This window comes from Oryzias melastigma, linkage group LG6, assembly GCF_002922805.2.
Source record: "Oryzias melastigma strain HK-1 linkage group LG6, ASM292280v2, whole genome shotgun sequence".
NCBI lineage: Eukaryota > Metazoa > Chordata > Actinopteri > Beloniformes > Adrianichthyidae > Oryzias > Oryzias melastigma.
In genome coordinates this window covers 7,041,673-7,060,729 of record NC_050517.1, presented here as the reverse complement: position 1 = coordinate 7,060,729, position 19,057 = coordinate 7,041,673, and the positions used below count along the sequence as shown (strand labels likewise).

Here is a 19,057-nt window from a genome sequence, read left to right as displayed (position 1 = left end):
TCTTCTAGATTTCTGCTTTAAAGTCATACTTTATATCTACATAATGAAGCATTAAGAGTTTTACAGGATGGTTAATAATTTTTTTGTGATATGGACGCCGCCATGTTGGAGCCAGACATCAGTGAGCAGTGACTGGTCGGTCTGATTCAGCATTTCTATGACAACCGCTCTCACCAATCAGGAGTGAGCTTGTTGGAAGGCCATACACTTGAAAGCGGGTTGCACAAACGTTTGATGTGAGATCACATACTTTTATTGAGGCATCTGATTGGTCAGTTTTTAACTTGGGCAACTTGCTCAAAGAATAAGTATTATGAAATAAAATTAGGATTGGATAAGAAAGCAGAGTAAATAGAATGAGTAATAGCTGTTTAGAAGTCTATAGAATTTTGGGTACTTGGAACCAGGGGGGGGGGGTCACTCTATCCAGATCTCATATACAGTCAACAGTTTAAATCTATAATTTGTTTAGTTTTGTTTACATTTGTAGATGTGTATTCAGCTGACGGGTTTCTCCTCCTTTACAGAGCAGGACCGGCCTAAAGATCAGTCAGATCAAAGCGGATGACACCGGGTCGAGCAGAACCAACCCACACTGAAACCAGACCAGAACGCAGCCGACCAGACTGATCCAGACAGTACCAGGCCAGTCCAGGACGCCTGCTCCAGTTTCCTATCCAGGTACCCACAGCAACGATCTTCTTCTTAAATGTGTAGGAGTTCGGCTCATGTTACAAAGACAGCTGTGGACTGGTATACATTTTACATTGGTGTGACTCACTTCAAGCTGCTGCAGAGGGAATCCAGGCGTGCCTCCATTAATCCATCACTTTCATGCAGCCAGATGTCACATGGAAAAATGGCAAACACCCAATAAATGGTGGAAGTGTCCTGCTCTGCTGCCACAACACAATGATTCACGGAGAAAGGGGTTGGTGGGAACACGTTGGAGCTGGCTGATGTTTACTAAAGCAAAGAGGGTTGGATACGTGAATGGGACTTTATGACGTATTTTGGGTTTGTCTGCTGAACGTGTGCAGTGTGGAGCATGAATGTGACGGTCAGGGTGTGTCTGTTCAAACACACCCTGATGTGGATGGACGCAGTGGCAGGAAGCCAGGAGCTCCAAAGTGGCTCCATCAGTTCACACTGATACACTTTTAGGATTATGGAAGCATTTGTGACTCATAATTTAAAATAAAGGTCAATACTGGAAATGTTTTTTCATTTTCACAATGTACCTGCATTAGTTGTCTCTTAAAAGAAATGAAAAAGCAATTTTCCGTACGGCTTTTTCATTTTAGTCATCATCATGGCTCATTCATTAAAGTGATAAAGAAAATGGCATTTGACATTTTCATTTTCAAAAAGTTCTTTAGTAAATTTGTATTACTGCATTACTTGTCTCTTCGATTTTTATTTAAGAGACCAATAATGCAGTTACAATGTGAAAATGAAACAGCATTTCTGTTAATCCATTTTAATTTTCAAATTTGATATTTCGCATTGAATTTTGTTAGAGAACTTTTCGAAAATTAAATATCAAATCCCTGTTTCTTCTGTCACAGAATGAGCCGTGATGATAAACAAAATGAAAAAGCCGTTAAGAGACAAGTAATGCAGGTACATTTTGAAAATGAATAAACATTTCCAATATTGACTTTTATTTTGAATTATGAGTCTAAAACACTTCCATATAGGATTACTACTGACTGTTGAAAGTAAAAACAGTATGTTTAAACTGTTAAAGGATCTAAAACTTGTAAAAAATCTCGATTTAAATTAGAGCTGCCATGATTAGTCAACTAACCGATTATTAAAATAGTCGACAAATAATTCAATAGCCGATAAGTTGTTACTTTACATGGAGTCAGAGTGTAGTAAAGTTGTAAGTTATAGTGGCATTTTGCTAGCTTTTTTGACTATTTTGGCATTTATTAAGGTTTTTAAGGCTATATTGGAGTTTAGCTAATGTTACAGCCGCACGCTAGCTATTTTGGCTAACGTAGGCTGTTTTTGTTTGTTTTTTAGGCTATTTCGGAATTTAGCTTACATTTCAACTACATGCTAGCTATTTTCGCTAATTTAGGCTTTTTTAAAAAAATTTCGGCTATTTTGGAGTTGAGCTAATATTTCAGCCACATGCTAGCTTTTTTTGGCTAACGTAGGCTTTTTTTAAATTATTTTTTAGGCTAATTTGGCATTTAACTAATATTTTAGCTGGCTATCAATTTCAGCATCTTCAGCTATCGTCACTATCATCTTCAGCGGCCAAATTCAGCTAACAGCATTCACACTAGCATTATGACAAGCAATGCTAGTGTGAATATATCTAGTTTTTAGTTAGTTTAAAGCTAATTATGGTTAAGATTTGTGCTTTACCTTCACTTCTTGCATGACCAGATTAGTCGATACATCGGAAAAAATAATCGGAGATTAGTCAACTATTAAAATAGTCGTTTGTGGCAGCACTAATTTAAATGGAAACCGTATCATCCGTTGATATTAGAAAGCATTTAACCAGCTTATCTCTTCATTTAGATGGAGTTATTGATGTTCTGATCTGGGCAGCAGCTGAATAGGCAACAGTATTTGCATTTTGTAAAGATGAATCATTTCATACTTCATCTTTAATGCATGCTTTTTTAAAAAAAAAAATCCTGTTTACCATCTGGAGCGGCGCTCCTTCACCTCTACAAACGGTGTTTTAATTGCTATGCGTGTAATGTCACCTTTCCATTGTGTGAATGTTGTACAACCGCCGGCTACCATGTGAGTCACGTCAGCTGTACTGCAGCTTCACACAGCAGCTTTTTTGGTGAAATAATTCGACTGACAAGAAAAAAAAAGGCATTTCCTGTTCTTCTTCAGACTCCTCCTCCTTTTTTTTTTTCTTCTCCGCTAAATCTACTTAAAATTCATTGAGGTTCATCTGAGGAGCCGCAGTGTTTAGAAGCAGACGTATGTGGGTTAAATGCAGAAGTTGATGCACACAAAAGAATCTCAGCTGACTGAGCAGGCTTTCATGTAACCGATATGGCCTGACCTACATATGCTGTGGACATAATGGGAGTCAAATTCAGTTACTTGTGTCTTCCTGTTTATCCTGACTCTGCACTAAACCCAGATGGTGTGGCGTCCATGCTGACGGCAACCATATGCTGCTTTTTTTTTTTTAATTTATTTATTTTTTTTAACTGATCAGCTTTTCCCACAGAATCTGGTAGATCACAGGATTAAATATAAACGTTGTCATTTTATTTAAAGGTGACGGGGCAGAAGAGCTTCTGGGTGATCCCATGGATCCCTCTAGCTTAGTTAGAAAGGTTCAGAGTTGATCCTCGTTATGCTCATTATTTCTCCTCACACAACAAAGAACTCTTTCAGTCTTTTTAAAGCATTTCCGTATCAAGCTCTTCACACGGCTGCAGGTGGGACATGTTTTCCAAACTCTTGACTTGTGTGAGGCGGAGCAGCCCTGCGGAGTGTCTGTCTAAAAGAGGCTGGAGCCGGTAGTGTCACACATGTCGGAGGAGGCTTTAAAATGGATGGTTTTGGTGTCTTTACAGTTCTGGGCTTGAGGGTGAATGGAAGGAGATGACTTTAACACTGAGGATATGATAAACATCTGTGGTGAGTCTCTTTGAGCAACTATACGATGTTAGATAAATAAATATTGTTAATGAATGAGTATTATTCAGCATGTATCCAAGTTGTATTTTATAATTCAGTTTTTTCTCAACAGGTTTGGATCAAACTTAGCCTCTCTTGTTGAATTGTTTTGTTGCACATATTAATCCTTCTATAAAGACCCACTTTGATGAAAATTGTGTTTTTAACATTTTCTCGTGGCATTTTTCTGATCTTGGAGGACGTATATAAAGAAAATTTCGGTTAAAATTAAATTTCTCATTATTTATTTATTCAAATTGTTGTGAAACAGAATCAGACAAAAAATACAGTTTGAAAAAGATTATTTTTGTGATGCAGGAAATACGCTGGGTGGGGGGTGATGTTCTCTGCCCCGCTCAAAACTCAAGACACAAATTTCCAGTGAATTCCTGCCGCTCTGCAGAAACTATGTCCTAGAAAACAACAAGTTTTTAGTTTTTGGCTACAAACGGCATCATTATAATCAAGACCACCATGAACAATTATACAATAGATGATCAGCATGAGTCTCTGTTCTACTTCTTCAGGAGCTTTACTACCAAACAAATGAGTTTGAAGGTTTCTCAATTATTTTAGCTGCTAAATGTTCTTCAGGAGCTTATCAAATATCAGTCACACTTATTTTTCAGAATCAAACCTTGTGGGCACTTTTCTACATCGTTCATAAATGTGAACTAGAGCTGCCACTCATCGACTATTAAAATAGTCCACAAATAATTTGATAATCGATTAGTCGTTACTTTATATTAATTGGAGTCAGAGTGTGGTAAAGTTGTGAGCGTTCAGCACCAAAAAATATACTTTTTAATACTTGAGTCAGTGAGACCAAAACTTTATCTTTATCTAATAGTTCCTTGTTTCCGATGCCGACCTCATTAGAGAGAAAAGGAATATACTTTCAATCAAACTCATTTTGACAGGTGACCTTTGCCCCTATGTACCAGGGGTGTCAAATTCAAGTCCTCGAGGGCCGACTTCCTGCTGGTTTTCCAGAAACCCTCCCTTATCTGCTGCTGATTACCTGGATCAGGTGTGTTTGGCCAATAGGAATCTTCTATGGCAGCTTGGTTGGAAAACATGTAGGAAACCGACCCTCCAAGGCTGGAGTTCCACACCTGTGCTATAAACCCTTTATATATAAAATTGATATTAAATTGTTCAGTCATCTCGAGGGGCGGGGCACCTGTCAAAATGAGTTTGATGGATGGTGTAGGTCAAAGGTCACCTGTCATAATGAGTTTGATGGAAAGTATATTCCTCATATCCCTCTCATTTGATTTTATCTTGTTTTAATCACATAAACTAATGAAGGACAGAGGCTGCATGATTCATTCAAAGTTTAATAAACTGTTAAACTATCATCTTACTCGTCTATATTTGTAGTTAGTTTAAAGCTAATGATGGTTAAGATGTGAGCTTTACATCCAGTTTGCGAATGACCCGATTAGTCGACTAATTGGTAGAGCTAATCGGTGATCAGTCGACTATTAAAATAATCGTTTGTGGCAGCACTAATGTGAACTCTCCATTATTAGAATAGTTGACTATTAGCTGTTAACCTGTTAACTCTGTTAACCCGGGATCACATGACAAGCGTTTCAGCTCCGATGCAACGCGGGAGCGGTCTAGCTACAGTTGACGTCTCCCATTGGTTCTGGGTTGGCTGCAGCCACAGGTTCTGCTGCTGATCTATCAAAACTCTGAACCCACGTAGGTTCACGCTAACCCGCCATTTATTACATTAATAGCCCCAACTTCACAAAAAGTGCTCCAACTCAGCTCCGGCGTCCAGCGAAAATTTGAACCCAGGGTAACAAATATGGAGCACCGGAGAGGCCAGATCGCAGAGATCAGGCGTGATCGTATGCAGTGGAGGTTCCTCTCGCACATTTAAAGTTACATAAAGACTCCGGCAGTCGCATCAGAGCCTTAACGATACCCAAGGGAGCCTGGGGTTACAATCAGCACCTCCGTCTCTTTTCTGCTTCCCTAACCTGAACTTCCTCTGCAGATGACCTGATGGCAGACCAGCGGATGGACATCTCGTCTACGATCACTGACTTCATGTCTCCAGGCTCTACTGACCTCATCTCCAGCTCCATCAGCACGCCTGGCATGGACTACACCCGCAAGAGGAAAGGCAGCACCACCGACTACCAGTAAGAGCACAAAAAGAAGAAGAAACACTGATTTGCAGACAAACAGATAATGAAGCTGAGCTGAACAGAGTGAAATATTTTAATGATAGAATGATAAAAAAGAACATTGAGGAATTCAAAAGGAGAGAAAAAGCATCTTCAGATTCATCTTCTGATGTTTCGGTGCAGATGTGAAGTTGATAAGTTATTAGTAAAACCTCTCCTTAACCATTTAATTCTTCATGACAGATCAGTTCATGTTCCACTTAAACAGCTGAGTTTGGTCTGTAATGGTCATCATAGAAACACTTCAACTGTGAGAGACACGAAGAAGAAAAAAAAGACCTAGAGACCTGACGTCCATATACATGGACATCACATTTTAGGTTATATTACCACCATATTTAATTCCGCTTAACTGGGGATCTGTTGACTACATGTGTAGAGGGTTAGCTCAAATATTAGCGGGGTCTTAGGAGGTTAATGGAGCAGAAAAAAAGGATTTAGCTCCAACAAACATGCAAGAACTTCATTTTTCACAGACTTTTGACTACTTCTTTCTTCTATCCTTCATTTGTTAGCTGTATCAAAGAGAGGTATTCTACCATTTCTAAAATAAAAAAGAGCAAATAGGAGGTTGAGTTGTATCCAAAAGCCTCACACATACTGTGAAGCATGGGGGTGGAAGTATCATGATTTGAGTCTGCTTTTCTGCAAAGGAGGCTGGACGACTGGAAGGATAGATAAAAGGATAATTGAGGCTATGAATGGTGAAAGTTTGGTCAAAAATCTCCGTCCATCAGTGAGAACAGTTGAAGTTTATGATGAACATCAAAGACCTCTTTCGTCTTTTTTTAAGAACTTACAAATACATTTTTGCTCCTCTCTTACCACTCACATTATTAATGCTGTGCAGCTTCACTTTTGTCAAGAATCGCCTTTAATGACCTTTTCTTTCTTTGCAGAATCGATGGCTTCTCATTTGAGTAAGTCCAAACATACTTTCATGTTCATTTGTGAGGATTTCATATTAAACAGTAAAATATTCACTAAAAAAATCAAACCACCTGCATCTTTTTTCTGTGCCGTGCTTGGGTCATGATTTGAAACCGAAATCTTTTCTCTCCCCTGTAGCAGTGACATGGACCCAGAGAAGGATAAAATGGGGAGGTAAGCATTTGTTGCCATGGTTACACCGAAAAAGAGTCATTTTTTTAGGATCTGAAAGCAGAAAAGTTACATAAACAAGTTGGTTTGATTTAGTCAAAGCTGAGTTCCAGGGAAGAAAGTTAATTACTGAAAGACTTTCTAAATATTTTGTCTGAGGTGAAACTTCTTTAATTACTTTTTTAATGGTACATTTTTGGTTAAATTACATTAAAAAAATAAACAAATTTTTACGTGTCTGAAGAAGCATCAAAGCATTTTCCAGTGGGAGTGTTTGCGTCCACAGTCGTCATTTCTGTGCTGGCTGTGACATTTTCACACAGGATCTGTCTTAGAAACAGCTGAACCGGTTCTTGTAGAAAAAGTGATGTTGAAGGTTTGTTTTCAGGAGGGCAAAAGTCTAACCAGATCCTGTTACACACAGGGGAGATTTGCTGAGTCAGGCTGGGTACAGGCCTCAGTGTCCTCTGGGAGAAGGGATGTTTCAGAGCTCTTAGCTCCAGTGTGGGAGGGGATCCTGAACGGGGTCTCAGGGGTTGTAATCCCTGCAGCTCTGCAGCAGCTGTCACGGTTTGGCTGCTGGGGGTGTGCTGTGGTTTGTCTTTCTTACGTTTGCATAACTGGTCATGCTGGGAAGGAGGGCAAGGAGGTTAAAGCCACGTCACACTTGAACATGGATCACCAGACTGTAGCTAAATAAAGCCATGTGTTGTCCGTGTTGCGTAATCCGTGATAGTGTTACAGAAGGGGGCTAACGTTGACCCTGTTACTCCCACCATCCTTACCCTCCTTTTTTTTTCTCTCTTTCAGTGACCAGCAGGGCAGGATTAAAAATGCCAGGTAGGAGAAATCCTCCGCTGTGGTTGTGTGGATGGATCCGCCGTGGCGGTTCATGATGTCATCAGCTTCTTCTTCTGTGTTACTGTTGATAAAAATGTTAGGATGGAGGTCTAGGGCCCCAGTACAGGCCAAGCCCTGTACTGGGGCATGTGACTAAGGCTTAAAGCAGTAATGTCTGAATCCAGGCCTTGAGGGCCGGTGTCCTACATGTTTTCCAACCAACCTGCCATAGAAGCTCCTTATTAGCCAAACACACCTGATCCAGGTAATCCGCAGCAGATGAGGGTTTCTAGAAAACCAGCAGGAGGCCGGCCCTCAAGGCCTGGATTTGGACCCCCCTGGCTTTAAGCTTTTATCTGCTGAGTTGCTCTGAGTCCTTAAGTAATCACATTGCTAATGACAACAGTAAAAGGATGCTCCGACATTGTGACTGTCCTCTGAAACCCCCAAAAATGAGTGAACCAATCAGAACCACGCCTTTGTGCTCTACGTTTGATGATAAATAGTTGGTGAACGTCCATAAACAGACGGTCATGAAAGTTAGAGCCAGAGAATGCCCGATTAGAACCAGCATGTATATATTTTGAATGATTTTATTGGATGTCGTCCTCTCTGTGCTCTGCAGAGAAGCTCACAGTCAGATCGAGAAGCGGCGCAGGGATAAGATGAACAGCTTCATCGATGAGCTGGCGTCGCTGGTGCCAACATGCAACGCCATGTCCCGCAAGCTGGACAAGCTGACCGTGCTGCGCATGGCGGTGCAGCACATGAAGACGCTCAGAGGTTTGCACGCTCTCATCATTGTAGAGTCATGGTTGGCGAGGACAATTATTATTTATTATTATTATTTTGTTATCGGACACAAAATAATGGAGAAATAATGGAGAGCTGATGGAAAACTGGTCAGCAGCTGCACAAACAGTCGTGAAGTGTGGCCTGGCTTAGTGTTCTGGACTGATGTGACCTCCTGCTGCGGTGGTGGGCGGGGCTTGTGGGAACGCACTCAGGTGTAACCTCTGTGTCTGCAGGTGCAGCAAACCCCTACACAGAAGCAAACTACAAGCCTTCCTTCCTGTCAGACGATGAGCTGAAGCATTTGATACTACGGGTGAGTGGAGAACAAAAAAAAGTCTTGGGAGAAGCTCAGGATGTCTGGAAAATCAGGTGTCTGTGTTTGGAAAACGCAGGCGGCGGATGGCTTCCTGTTTGTGGTGGGCTGCGATCGCGGAAAGATCCTCTTCGTTTCTGAATCGGTGTTCAAGATCCTCAACTACAGCCAGGTAAGCGGGCTGCGTTCCAGAGCATTCCTGTGTTCCTCTCCGGCTGTTTTTAGCCTCGCCACTCTGAAGGACTTGAATTTCCAGCTGGAAATGAATGTAGGTCACTTCAGCTGAAGCTGTCATTATTCTTGGAACTTGGGATCCTCAACAAAGGAGAGGATCTGAAATGAAGCCTCACAATTATCAGGTTTTTGTGTGGGTGAGACCAGGATAGACCTGAAGGCCAGTGAAATGGTTGCAGAAAATCATTGCGTTATTAAAGCTGTTTACTTTGTTTCATAGCAGCTGATTGAAACAGGTGGTTTCACTCTGACTTCAAACAGCCGACACTCCCTGAGGACAGTAAGACTAGAAAAGTCACATTAATTTACTGTGACAATGCATGTAAGTGCCAACAGCTGAAACAAAAAAGGCATATTTTCTGATACAACTCTGTTTATTAACGCTAAGGATAAAACAAACAAAAGCAGACAGGTTGAAAGGTCAAGTCAATCAACAGAGCTGCAGACGTTACGACAGCTGATAAAACTGTTGGAACAAATGAGAAATTAGCTGAAAAAGGGTTTCCAGAAGGAAGACATCACCCTGGATGACATTTTCAGTCTAGTAAAAGTGAAAACGTCTGCTTATTTTAAGTCTAAGGGATCTTTGTAGCTGAACATTCGTTGAAGTTCTTGAAGTTTTTTGGAATATTAAGATTATTCCTCATTATAGTGTGAATGCTGTGGAGTATTCACACTATAGCGATCCATTTTTCTTCCGTACGTTTTTTGTCCGTCTCTTCAACCCCTTCACCCATTCAGCTCATTCAATTATAAAAATATTCAGCTCTTTTAGGAGATGGGTGCTCAGAAGTTTTAACTTCATAACTCTTCAACTTTTTCAACTATTTAACTAATTACCGCTTTTTAAACTCTATTGAAAATAGCCTTTTCAGCTAAAAACTTTCAGCTCTACAAAACAATAGAATACATGTAGACTTTCAGCTACAGAAACATTTAACTTTTAAACTATTCAGAAGATTTTGTGCTCTTGAACTTGTATTTTTTTTTTTACTTTTTAAGGTTTTAAAAATATTGCAGTTCAATGTCAACATGTCATCTTTGAGTCAGTTTTCTGTTATGAATGAAACCAAATGAAATTTAGCAGCAGTAGGAAGCTGTTATGAGAGTGGGGCAGCTTTTTATTAGGCTATTTTGGAGTTTGGCTAATGTTTCAGCTACATGCTTGCTATTTTGGCTAATTTGGGCTTTTTAAAAGTTTTTTAGGTTGCTTTGGAGTAAGGCTAATATTAATATGCTAGCTGTTTTCGCTAATTTAGGGTTTTTTTTCAGTTTTTTTGGCTATTTTATAGTTTAGCTAATATTTCAGCTACATGCTAACTTTTTGGCTAATCTGGACTTTTTTTTTGTTTTTTAGGCTATTTTGAAGTGGCTAATATTAATACAATAGCTGTTTTGGCCAATTTAGGCTTTTTTTCCCTTCTTAAGGTTATTTTGAAGTTTAGCTAATAATAAGCTACTTCCTGGCTGTTTTGGCTAGTTTAGGCTTTTTTCACTTTTTAGGCTAATTTTGAGTTTAGCTAATATTTCAACTTCATACTAATTGTTTTGGGTAAATTAGACACTTTCCAAGTCTTGTAGGCTAATTTGGCATTTAGCTAATATTTTAGCAAGCTATAAGCTTCAGGGTTTTCATCTATTAACTTCAGCGTTTTTAGCTATCAATTTCAGCATCTTCAGCTGCTACATTCACCTTACAGCATTGACACTAACATTATCCCTGGTAATACTATATATCTATTTTTTGTAGCCCAACGCAGCTAAATACAAAAAAAAAAAAACAGAAACCAATCAGGAAAATAACAAGAGCTGAACGATTACACACATGAATGTTGGAAACAGCTGAAGGCCTGACGGAGTCCAAATTGATCATTGGATCCACAGATGAGGCTATCAGGAGGAAATGTTATCTGAATGTTGGTCTGCATTAGTATCTTTATATATTTCTGCCTGTCATCTTCAGAACGACCTGATAGGTCAGAGCCTGTTTGACTACCTTCATCCCAAGGACATCGCCAAAGTCAAAGAGCAGCTGTCCTCCTCAGATACGGCCCCCCGAGAGAGGCTCATCGACGCTAAAAGTGAGTATTGATGACCTTGAGATGAATCCACTCGATCTTACTGACCTTCAGTCTATGGTTGTCTTGATTATTCCTGTGAAACTTCGAACTCTGAGGTCTCAAGGCACCAAAAAAACAACAGCTGGGAGCTGGAATTGTTTGTTTTCAGCTTTTGTTTCTGTCTTGTGGTAAAGCTGAAGAGAGTTTCTGCATCCAGGCTTTTCTTTTACTGTGATGATGTGGAAGCAGATGTCAGAATAAAAGCTGTGAAAGCACACGCCCAGGCGGCGCTTTTTCCCACCCCAAACAGAAATATGGTGTTAAGAACACTCAGAACTCTCGGTGGTGTGAGCTGCTCTCTCACATGTTGGGAGGATCGGCTTCAGTCCTGATGGACCTCGTGTTGTGTTTTCAGCTGGACTTCCTGTGAAGACAGACATCACCCCGGGTCCGTCTCGACTGTGCTCTGGAGCCAGACGCTCCTTTTTCTGCAGAATGAAGTGCAACCGGCCGTCGGTCAAAGTGGAGGACAAAGACTTCCCCTCCACCTGCTCCAAGAAAAAAGGTGTCTGTAAAAACACGTCTTTGCTTTCCTGCTGTGCAGCCGTTCCTCTCAGTCCTCACAAACTGAAGGAGTGGCTGTTTTACTGCTGAAGTGAAACTCGCCCCCGTCTCCACCGCCTGCTGTCAGTCTATTTAAAGTGATTCTGTTTAAACACAGAATAAGGAATCACGCCTCAACCGGCACAAGAGGCTTTCCCTTACTCAACCAGGGAAGTTTGCCTCCTTAATTGCATCTATCTGTAGATCCTCCATCTACCCACACACTGCCTCAAAGCAGAACACAGGAGGAAGGATCAATAAAAGAACAGGACTTTCGGCTTCAGAGGATTTAGATTGGAAATCACAACGGCTTCATTCATTCGCCCACTTTTCTCCAATCTGTTGTCTTTTCCAGTATCAGTCATTGTGATTTGTAGTGTAAAAGTTCAACTGTAGAAATGTTCTGCTCTATGGCCAGATTCTGTTTGGACCTTGTGGCAGAGATAGATGATCTGGATTGAATTCCTCGGCTACTGATGGGGCTTTTACAGCAAATACTGATCCTGCGGGATTCATAAAACCATTAGACACCAACCTGCAGCCTAGTGTAGCCTCCTGCAGCCTCATGCAGCCCAGTGCCACCTAGTGTAGCCTCTTGCAGCCTCATGTAGCCTAGTGCCACCTCATGTAGCCTCGTGGAACCTAGTGTAGCCTCTTGCAGCCTCATGTAGCCTAGTGCCACCTCATGTAGCCTAGTGGAACCTAGTGTAGCCTCTTGCAGCCTCATGTAGCCTAGTGCCCCCTAGTGTAGCCTCCTGCAGCCTCATACAGCCCAGTGCAACCTAGTGTAGCCTCCAGCAGCCTCATACAGCCCAGTGCAACCTAGTGTAGCCTCCAGCAGCCTCATGCAGCCTCATGCAGCCCAGTGCCACCTCATGTAGCCTAGTGGAACCTAGTGTAGCCTCTTGCAGCCTCATGCAGCCCAGTGCCACCTCATGTAGCCTAGTGCCCACTAGTGTAGCCTCTTGCAGCCTCATGTAGCCTAGTGCACAGCCTTTTGTATGCTTGGCAGCTTCTTTCAGCTTCATGCAGCCTATTGAAGCCTCGTCCACCCTTGTGTTGGCTTGGCAGCTTCTTTCAGCCTTGTGTAGCCTTGTGTAGTAGCCTTGTGCAGTCTCATGCAACCTAGTGCAGCTCCATGCAGTCTTGTGTAGCCTAGAGCAGGCTTGTGCAGCCTTTGTGCAACATAGTGCCACCACATGTAGCTTTTGGTAGCTTCTTGCAGCATCATGTAGCCTCATGCAGCCTTTCGTAGGCTTAGCAGCTTCTTTTAGCATTATGTATTCTATTGAAGCCTAATGCAACTTTGTGCAGCCAAATGCAGCCTAGTGTAGGCTTTGCAGTTTCTTTCAATCTTGTGCAGTCTTGTGTAGCCTCATGCAACCTAGTGCAGCCTCGTGCAGCATTATGCAACGTAGTGCCACCTTGTGAAGACTTTGGTTGCTTCTTGCAGCCTCATGTAGCCTAGTGCAGCCTCATGTAGCCTAGTGCAGCCTCATGTAGCCTAGTGCAGCCTTGTGTAGCCTTGGCAGCTTCTTTCAGCCTTGTGTAGCCTCATGTAGCCTCATGCAACCTAGTGTAGCTTTGTGTAGTCTAGTGCAGCCTGCTACAGCCTAAGGCGGCCTCGTCTAGCTTCGTGGAACCTCATGCAGTCTAGTATAACCTTATGCGACTTCATTCAGCTTCACTGAACCTCACACAGCATACTGGACCTTTTGCTTCTGAATTTCGTACTGTCAAACAAACTTACTGTAATGTGCAGTTTCTCAGCTGAAGGAGCTCGTCATTGTAGCTCATTGGATCTCGTCCTGCTACATTATTATCTTCTGCATGTTACACTCACACTTCCGTCTAACTTTGATCTTTCTGTTTAGTGGTTAGATCCCCGTTCCCATTCCTCTCTGGACGTTTCCCTTTTCTCTCACTGTAATCCAACAAGAGCAAGGCTCATCTTCCCTCATCCATAAAAAAGACACACAAACTCCAGCGGTATAAACTTTAGCTGGGGTGGCCAAAAACAGGAGTAAACTGAAGAAGGCTGGAGTTCTTTACCTCCTCCATAACCACTGTCCCTCCTCCTCCTCCTCTCGTTCCAGCTGACCGTAAGAGCTTCTGCACCATCCACAGCACGGGCTACCTCAAGAGCTGGCCGCCCACAAAGATGGGGCTGGACGAGGACAACGAGCCCGACAACGAGGGCTGCAACCTCAGCTGCCTGGTGGCCATCGGCCGCCTTCACCCCCACATCGTCCCCCAGCCAAGCCCCGCGGACATTCGGGTGAAGCCCACCGAGTACGTCTCGCGGCACGCCATCGACGGGAAGTTCGTCTTCGTGGACCAGAGGTGAAACAACCGGGGGTGGTGGGGGTGCATGTTAAAGTCACACAGAAGCAGAGACACTTCAGCTCTTAAGATTCAGGGTAGAAATGCTGTCAGATGTGTCCATGTTTAGTTGATCCAGTCACCTCAGAGTAAACGTTTTCATAAACTACCTGGAAGATGAGAACAGAATATGTACAAAAAAGATAAATGCACCTTTTTTTTGTTTGTTTTTTAGGCTGTTTTGGAGTTTACCTAATAATTCAGTTACATGCTAGCGGTTTTGGCTAATCTATGCTTTTTTCAATTTTTTAGGATATTTTGAAGTTTAGTTATTTTTTCAGCTACCGGCTAACCTAATTTTTTTTAAATTGTTTGTTTTTTAGCCTAATTCGGCATTTAGCTAATATTTCAGCTGGCTATTAGCTTCAGCGTTTTTAAGTATCAATTTCAGCATCTTCAGCAGCCAAATTCAGCTTACAGCATTCACACTAGCATTATTGTAGGTAATGCTATATATCTAGTTCATAATTATGTTAAAAAGTTACGGTTTTAAAAATGTAGTTTTAGTGTTCAATAATTGTTTATCCTGTTCAGCCCATGACTTAAGGTGTGTTTTGGATTTTGGCCCCTGTGTGATTGAGTTTGACACCCCTGTTCTATAGCAACAAACTGAATTTATGTTTTCTATCTTTTGTTGTGAACTCAAAATTTCCTAAATAGTAAAAGTTTTAATGGCAGTTTAACCCTTTAACACCGGAGCTTCAGTGTTTATGTTCTTTGGTTTACTCTATCTCTTAACACGATCATTTCAACAGATATTGAAGGAGAAAAGCGGCTCAACAAGCCGCTTTTCTCCTTCAATATCTGTTGGAATTATCATGTTAACGATTCTAAAATGACAGTAAATCAAAGAACATAAACACTTGTTTGAATGTTCTCTGTTTTGAAGCTTTACCGTTTCCTCCTCCAGAGCCACAGCCATCCTGGCTTACCTGCCTCAGGAGCTGCTTGGAACCTCCTTCTACGAGTACTTCCACCAGGACGACATCAACCACCTGGCCGAGTGTCACAGACAAGGTCAGCGTCTTGCTGCAGGAGCTCACTGCGGAGCTGCAGCCACGTTCTAACGCCCCCCTCTCTGCTTGTCCACAGTGCTGCAGATGAGGGAGAAGATCAACACCAACTGTTACAAGTTCAAAATCAAAGACGGCTCCTTCATCACGTTGAGGAGCAGATGGTTCAGCTTCATGAACCCCTGGACCAAGGAGGTGGAGTACATCGTCTCCACCAACACCGTTGTTTCGTAAGTGTCTGCTCCCGGACAGGAGCTTCTGCTGGGGGGGTGGGCTCTGCTCTCACCAACACTCTCCTGTCTCCAGGTGTCCGATGATGGAGGGGTCCGACTACCCTCAGTCTGCTGCCTCTCCACAGAGCATGGAGAGCGTCCTGATCTCAGAAGGTGAGGAAAACACGTTTTTTTTTTTTTTACAAACCTGAGGAGCTTTCATTCCACGACTCATCACTAACCTCCTTTTGGCAGGTGGGGGTCGGAGGGCGCTGCCAACCGTGCCTGGCATTCCCGGGGGAACGAGGGCAGGAGCCGGGAAGATCGGCCGCATGATAGCGGAGGAAGTGATGGAGTTCCAAAAGTGAGAGCCGTTCAATAGAGATGGAGGAGATGAATGTGAAGGAGACATGTTTCTCTCAGAACAGGCTGTTGATGTGCTGAGTCATGCTTCGTCATTGGAGAAGGATGAGTGGAATGGAGTGGTTTCCCTGTTCTCCTCCACCAGTCCTGTTTTTTCTGCTGATAAAGGGAGGGGCCTCTAGTCATGTAATCGTGACTTTAGCCGGTTGCATAAGCGGAAATTTTCTAAGCTTTTTCCTGAACAAACATCATCCAGACTTCTCCTGGTCGTCTTCTCCACTTTTAGGTGAAAGATTTAGAAACAGTGTGGCATCAACAGACATTTTTATCTGAAGATTTTAGGCATTTTTTTTACTCATTTGAGCTTTTTATTTAAACAATTTCCTCTTTTATTTATTCTTTATGACATTTTTTTTAAATAGCAGCTTTTCCACTTAATATCAGCTTTATTTATGCAGGTTTCCCTTTTTTCAGCTAATGTAGAATCAATAGTTATTTTAGTTTCTGACTTTTCCTTTAGTGCTTTAGCTTCTTTAAAGCCACCCATGTCCGCGCTCGCATGACGTGTTTTCTTTTGTTGTTTTTTTTTGTGGCTTTTGGAGAACTTTACTCACTTTACAGAACTTTTTAAGGCTGCTTTAAAATCTTCCTCCTGAAGCCAGAAAAAGTTCTAAAACCTAGGAAATGATCAGCTGGTGCTCCAACTCTTGGGATGAATCCAGATCGTTTCACTACAGCTTCTCCCTATCCCAACATGTATCCCTCTCAGTGGAGAGTGATGGAAAAAAATTGTCTTCAAATTCAGGAAAAAAACAAACAAACAAAACAAGCACTTTCAGACACACATACCCTCTCAATTGGAGCAATAGGGAGTATTTTGGGTGAAGTGGAGAGACGGTCTGAAGAACAGAAACAGAGAAAGCTCTTTAGAAAAAAATCCAGAACCTCCAATTTCTCCTGTTTAGCTTAGGACCCACTGCTTTGTGATCTCTCTGTGGTTTAAACAAAACTTCAGAAACGGCTTCATTTTATCGGAGCGTTTATGGACAGCTGCTGGTTAGAAGATTAGAGGCCAGGAAAGAACCTGCTGCTGCTGTGAGAGGTGGACGTCATCAGACTGGAGTGTGAAAGCGGCCCGATGATGACGGCTGTACTGAGCGTGCTCTGAAGCGACGTCCTGAAGGATAGACATCTGCATTCCCCTCAACGCCTCCATGACGCATATTTCTGTCCCCCTCCCAGGATTCGAGGCTCGTCCCCGTCTAGCTGTGGCTCCAGCCCTCTGAATAAGACCAGCACCCCTCCTCCTGACTCCTGCTCCCCGGGGGGCAAGAAGGTGAACACTCACACACTCCTGACGGTTTTACATCCACAGCAACATTCCCAATAAGCTGCTAACTCAGGAACTGCAGTCAGTCTTCATTTGGACGGTCAGGAATACACCAGCTGGATTTGCGAATGAGGAAAGGCCTCTCACCGTTTTCTGACTGAGTTTATGGTTAATGCTGAAAGTGAGAAGTGTGAATATCAGGATAACGAGAGAGGAAATGTTCCCATCCTGTGTTTAAAGGGTGACCAAACCAGGAAGTTAGAGGCCGACTCCACCCACAGCTGAAATGTGAAAATCCAGTCAGAGGGGCGGGGCTTGGGGAACAGAACTATTATCATTACTGGAGCTCCAGATCATGACGTCAGACCTCTGAAACTCGCTTGGTTTGACCAATCACAAAATGTAACTGTAATACCTCATTTCAACCGGTAGGAGGCAGCACACAGACGATTTTTGACTATATTTTGAAGAATTAAACACGTTTATTTCAATTTGTCAAAAATTTGGCTATGACAGCACTTTTAAAGCCCCATTTATAGAAATCAACGGCCACAATTTAGGGTTTGGTCCCCCTTTAATACTGAGTATCATCAGAGACACAGGAACGTTCCTGCCTCTGCATCACATTTCCAGAAGATTCCTTTGGCCAGAATGAGCTCCTGGTTGGACGTAAATGACATCAGGAGGTCTGAGACTGCAGCTGGAACAAGAAACAAACCTTTCTGTCCTGCAGCAGCCCTGGACTGAAGGGATGGATTGTTTTTACTTCTTTCTTACTGTGTTTGAGGGAAAATTTAACACCCACCACACATAAAAACTCACCAAAGTGCACGCTCCTAGTACTGCTGAAAATGAGTATTGGTCATTGTGAAGCTGAATGAAACAATATCACAGACGATATGAACGTATTAGGAATGTGGGTGTAGTTAACAAAAAAAACCCCCGTTGCCAAGGAAATCCCAAAATGTACTTTTACCAATTCTTCTAAAATTTACATAGATCTATTCGTCACCCCCAGACGACTAAAATATAACATGGTTGCTATGGCAATAAAACCAACAGAAAAGCAGCCATTAAAGAAAAACGGTTTGACTCCACACTCACACTTGAGGTTGTCTCAGATCTGGACCGGGTCAGCCTCAGTACCCAACATCAACCTGTAGCGAGTTCCTGCCTTAAAAAGGTGCAGCGGGTCCTTCTGCTCTCGTTTGGTTGTCATGGTAACCATGCCTGAGAGCAGCTTGATGCTGGATTTGTATGTTTCAGCACATCCAGAGATGAAGAATCACTTTGCAGATGAAATCCTTCCTATCAAACCCTAAAATCCAGCTTTAGGATTCTCAGCCTCATGTTTGTGCTCTCCTCTGCAGATCCAGAACGGCGGTACCCCTGAGCTGCCGAGCACAGGGATCATTCCTGGACCGGATTCTGTTGGCTACCCGTACTCCAACCAATCCATCATGAGTAAGACCAGCAGCAGACCTCCTTCTCCTCCTCTCAGATCTCTGCACCTCCTGACCTCCTTCTCCTCCTCTGTTCAGGTGACAACTCCCACCTGAGCTTGGACATCATGGACGAGCCCGGCTCCAGCAGCCCCAGCAACGACGAGGCGGCCATGGCGGTCATCATGTCCCTGCTGGAGGCGGACGCCGGCCTGGGGGGCCCCGTGGACTTCAGCGACCTGCCCTGGCCTTTGTGAGGAAGGCGGAGCCGCTGAAGGAGTCTCCCGCCCTCTGCACACAGCCACACTGCAGAAAACTCCACTTTCACCCCACCGGTCTGTAAATACCAAGAGTTGGACTCGGACGAGAGCGGGGAGGGTCTCTCCGAGAGTCCGGATCCGGCTGGACGGCTTTTTAGATTTCACTCCGACTTTGTATTCATCATTCCTCGTAGGTGGACCTGAACTTTAAAGGAGTTGCTGCTGCAGATGAG

At 42.8% G+C, this 19,057-nt stretch overlaps 1 protein-coding gene across 1 annotated transcript in view; it reads left to right on the top strand.

Annotated features, from left to right (window-relative positions):
• Nucleotides 1-18,821, top strand: part of arntl1a (aryl hydrocarbon receptor nuclear translocator-like 1a) — a 27,828-nt gene extending 9,007 nt beyond the window's left edge. Inside the window, exons 2-20 of the mRNA XM_024264225.2 lie at nt 528-681; nt 3,570-3,633; nt 5,684-5,831; nt 6,776-6,796; nt 6,945-6,980; nt 7,788-7,817; nt 8,443-8,600; nt 8,846-8,925; nt 9,005-9,097; nt 11,123-11,240; nt 11,635-11,784; nt 13,919-14,165; nt 15,115-15,221; nt 15,297-15,447; nt 15,524-15,603; nt 15,685-15,793; nt 17,035-17,128; nt 18,493-18,586; nt 18,664-18,821. Of these exons, the coding sequence (XP_024119993.1) occupies nt 3,588-3,633; nt 5,684-5,831; nt 6,776-6,796; nt 6,945-6,980; nt 7,788-7,817; nt 8,443-8,600; nt 8,846-8,925; nt 9,005-9,097; nt 11,123-11,240; nt 11,635-11,784; nt 13,919-14,165; nt 15,115-15,221; nt 15,297-15,447; nt 15,524-15,603; nt 15,685-15,793; nt 17,035-17,128; nt 18,493-18,586; nt 18,664-18,821 (1,920 nt within the window). The 5' untranslated portion in view covers nt 528-681; nt 3,570-3,587. The remainder of the gene's footprint in view (nt 1-527; nt 682-3,569; nt 3,634-5,683; nt 5,832-6,775; nt 6,797-6,944; nt 6,981-7,787; nt 7,818-8,442; nt 8,601-8,845; nt 8,926-9,004; nt 9,098-11,122; nt 11,241-11,634; nt 11,785-13,918; nt 14,166-15,114; nt 15,222-15,296; nt 15,448-15,523; nt 15,604-15,684; nt 15,794-17,034; nt 17,129-18,492; nt 18,587-18,663) is intronic.
• Nucleotides 18,822-19,057: the final 236 nt, after the last annotated feature.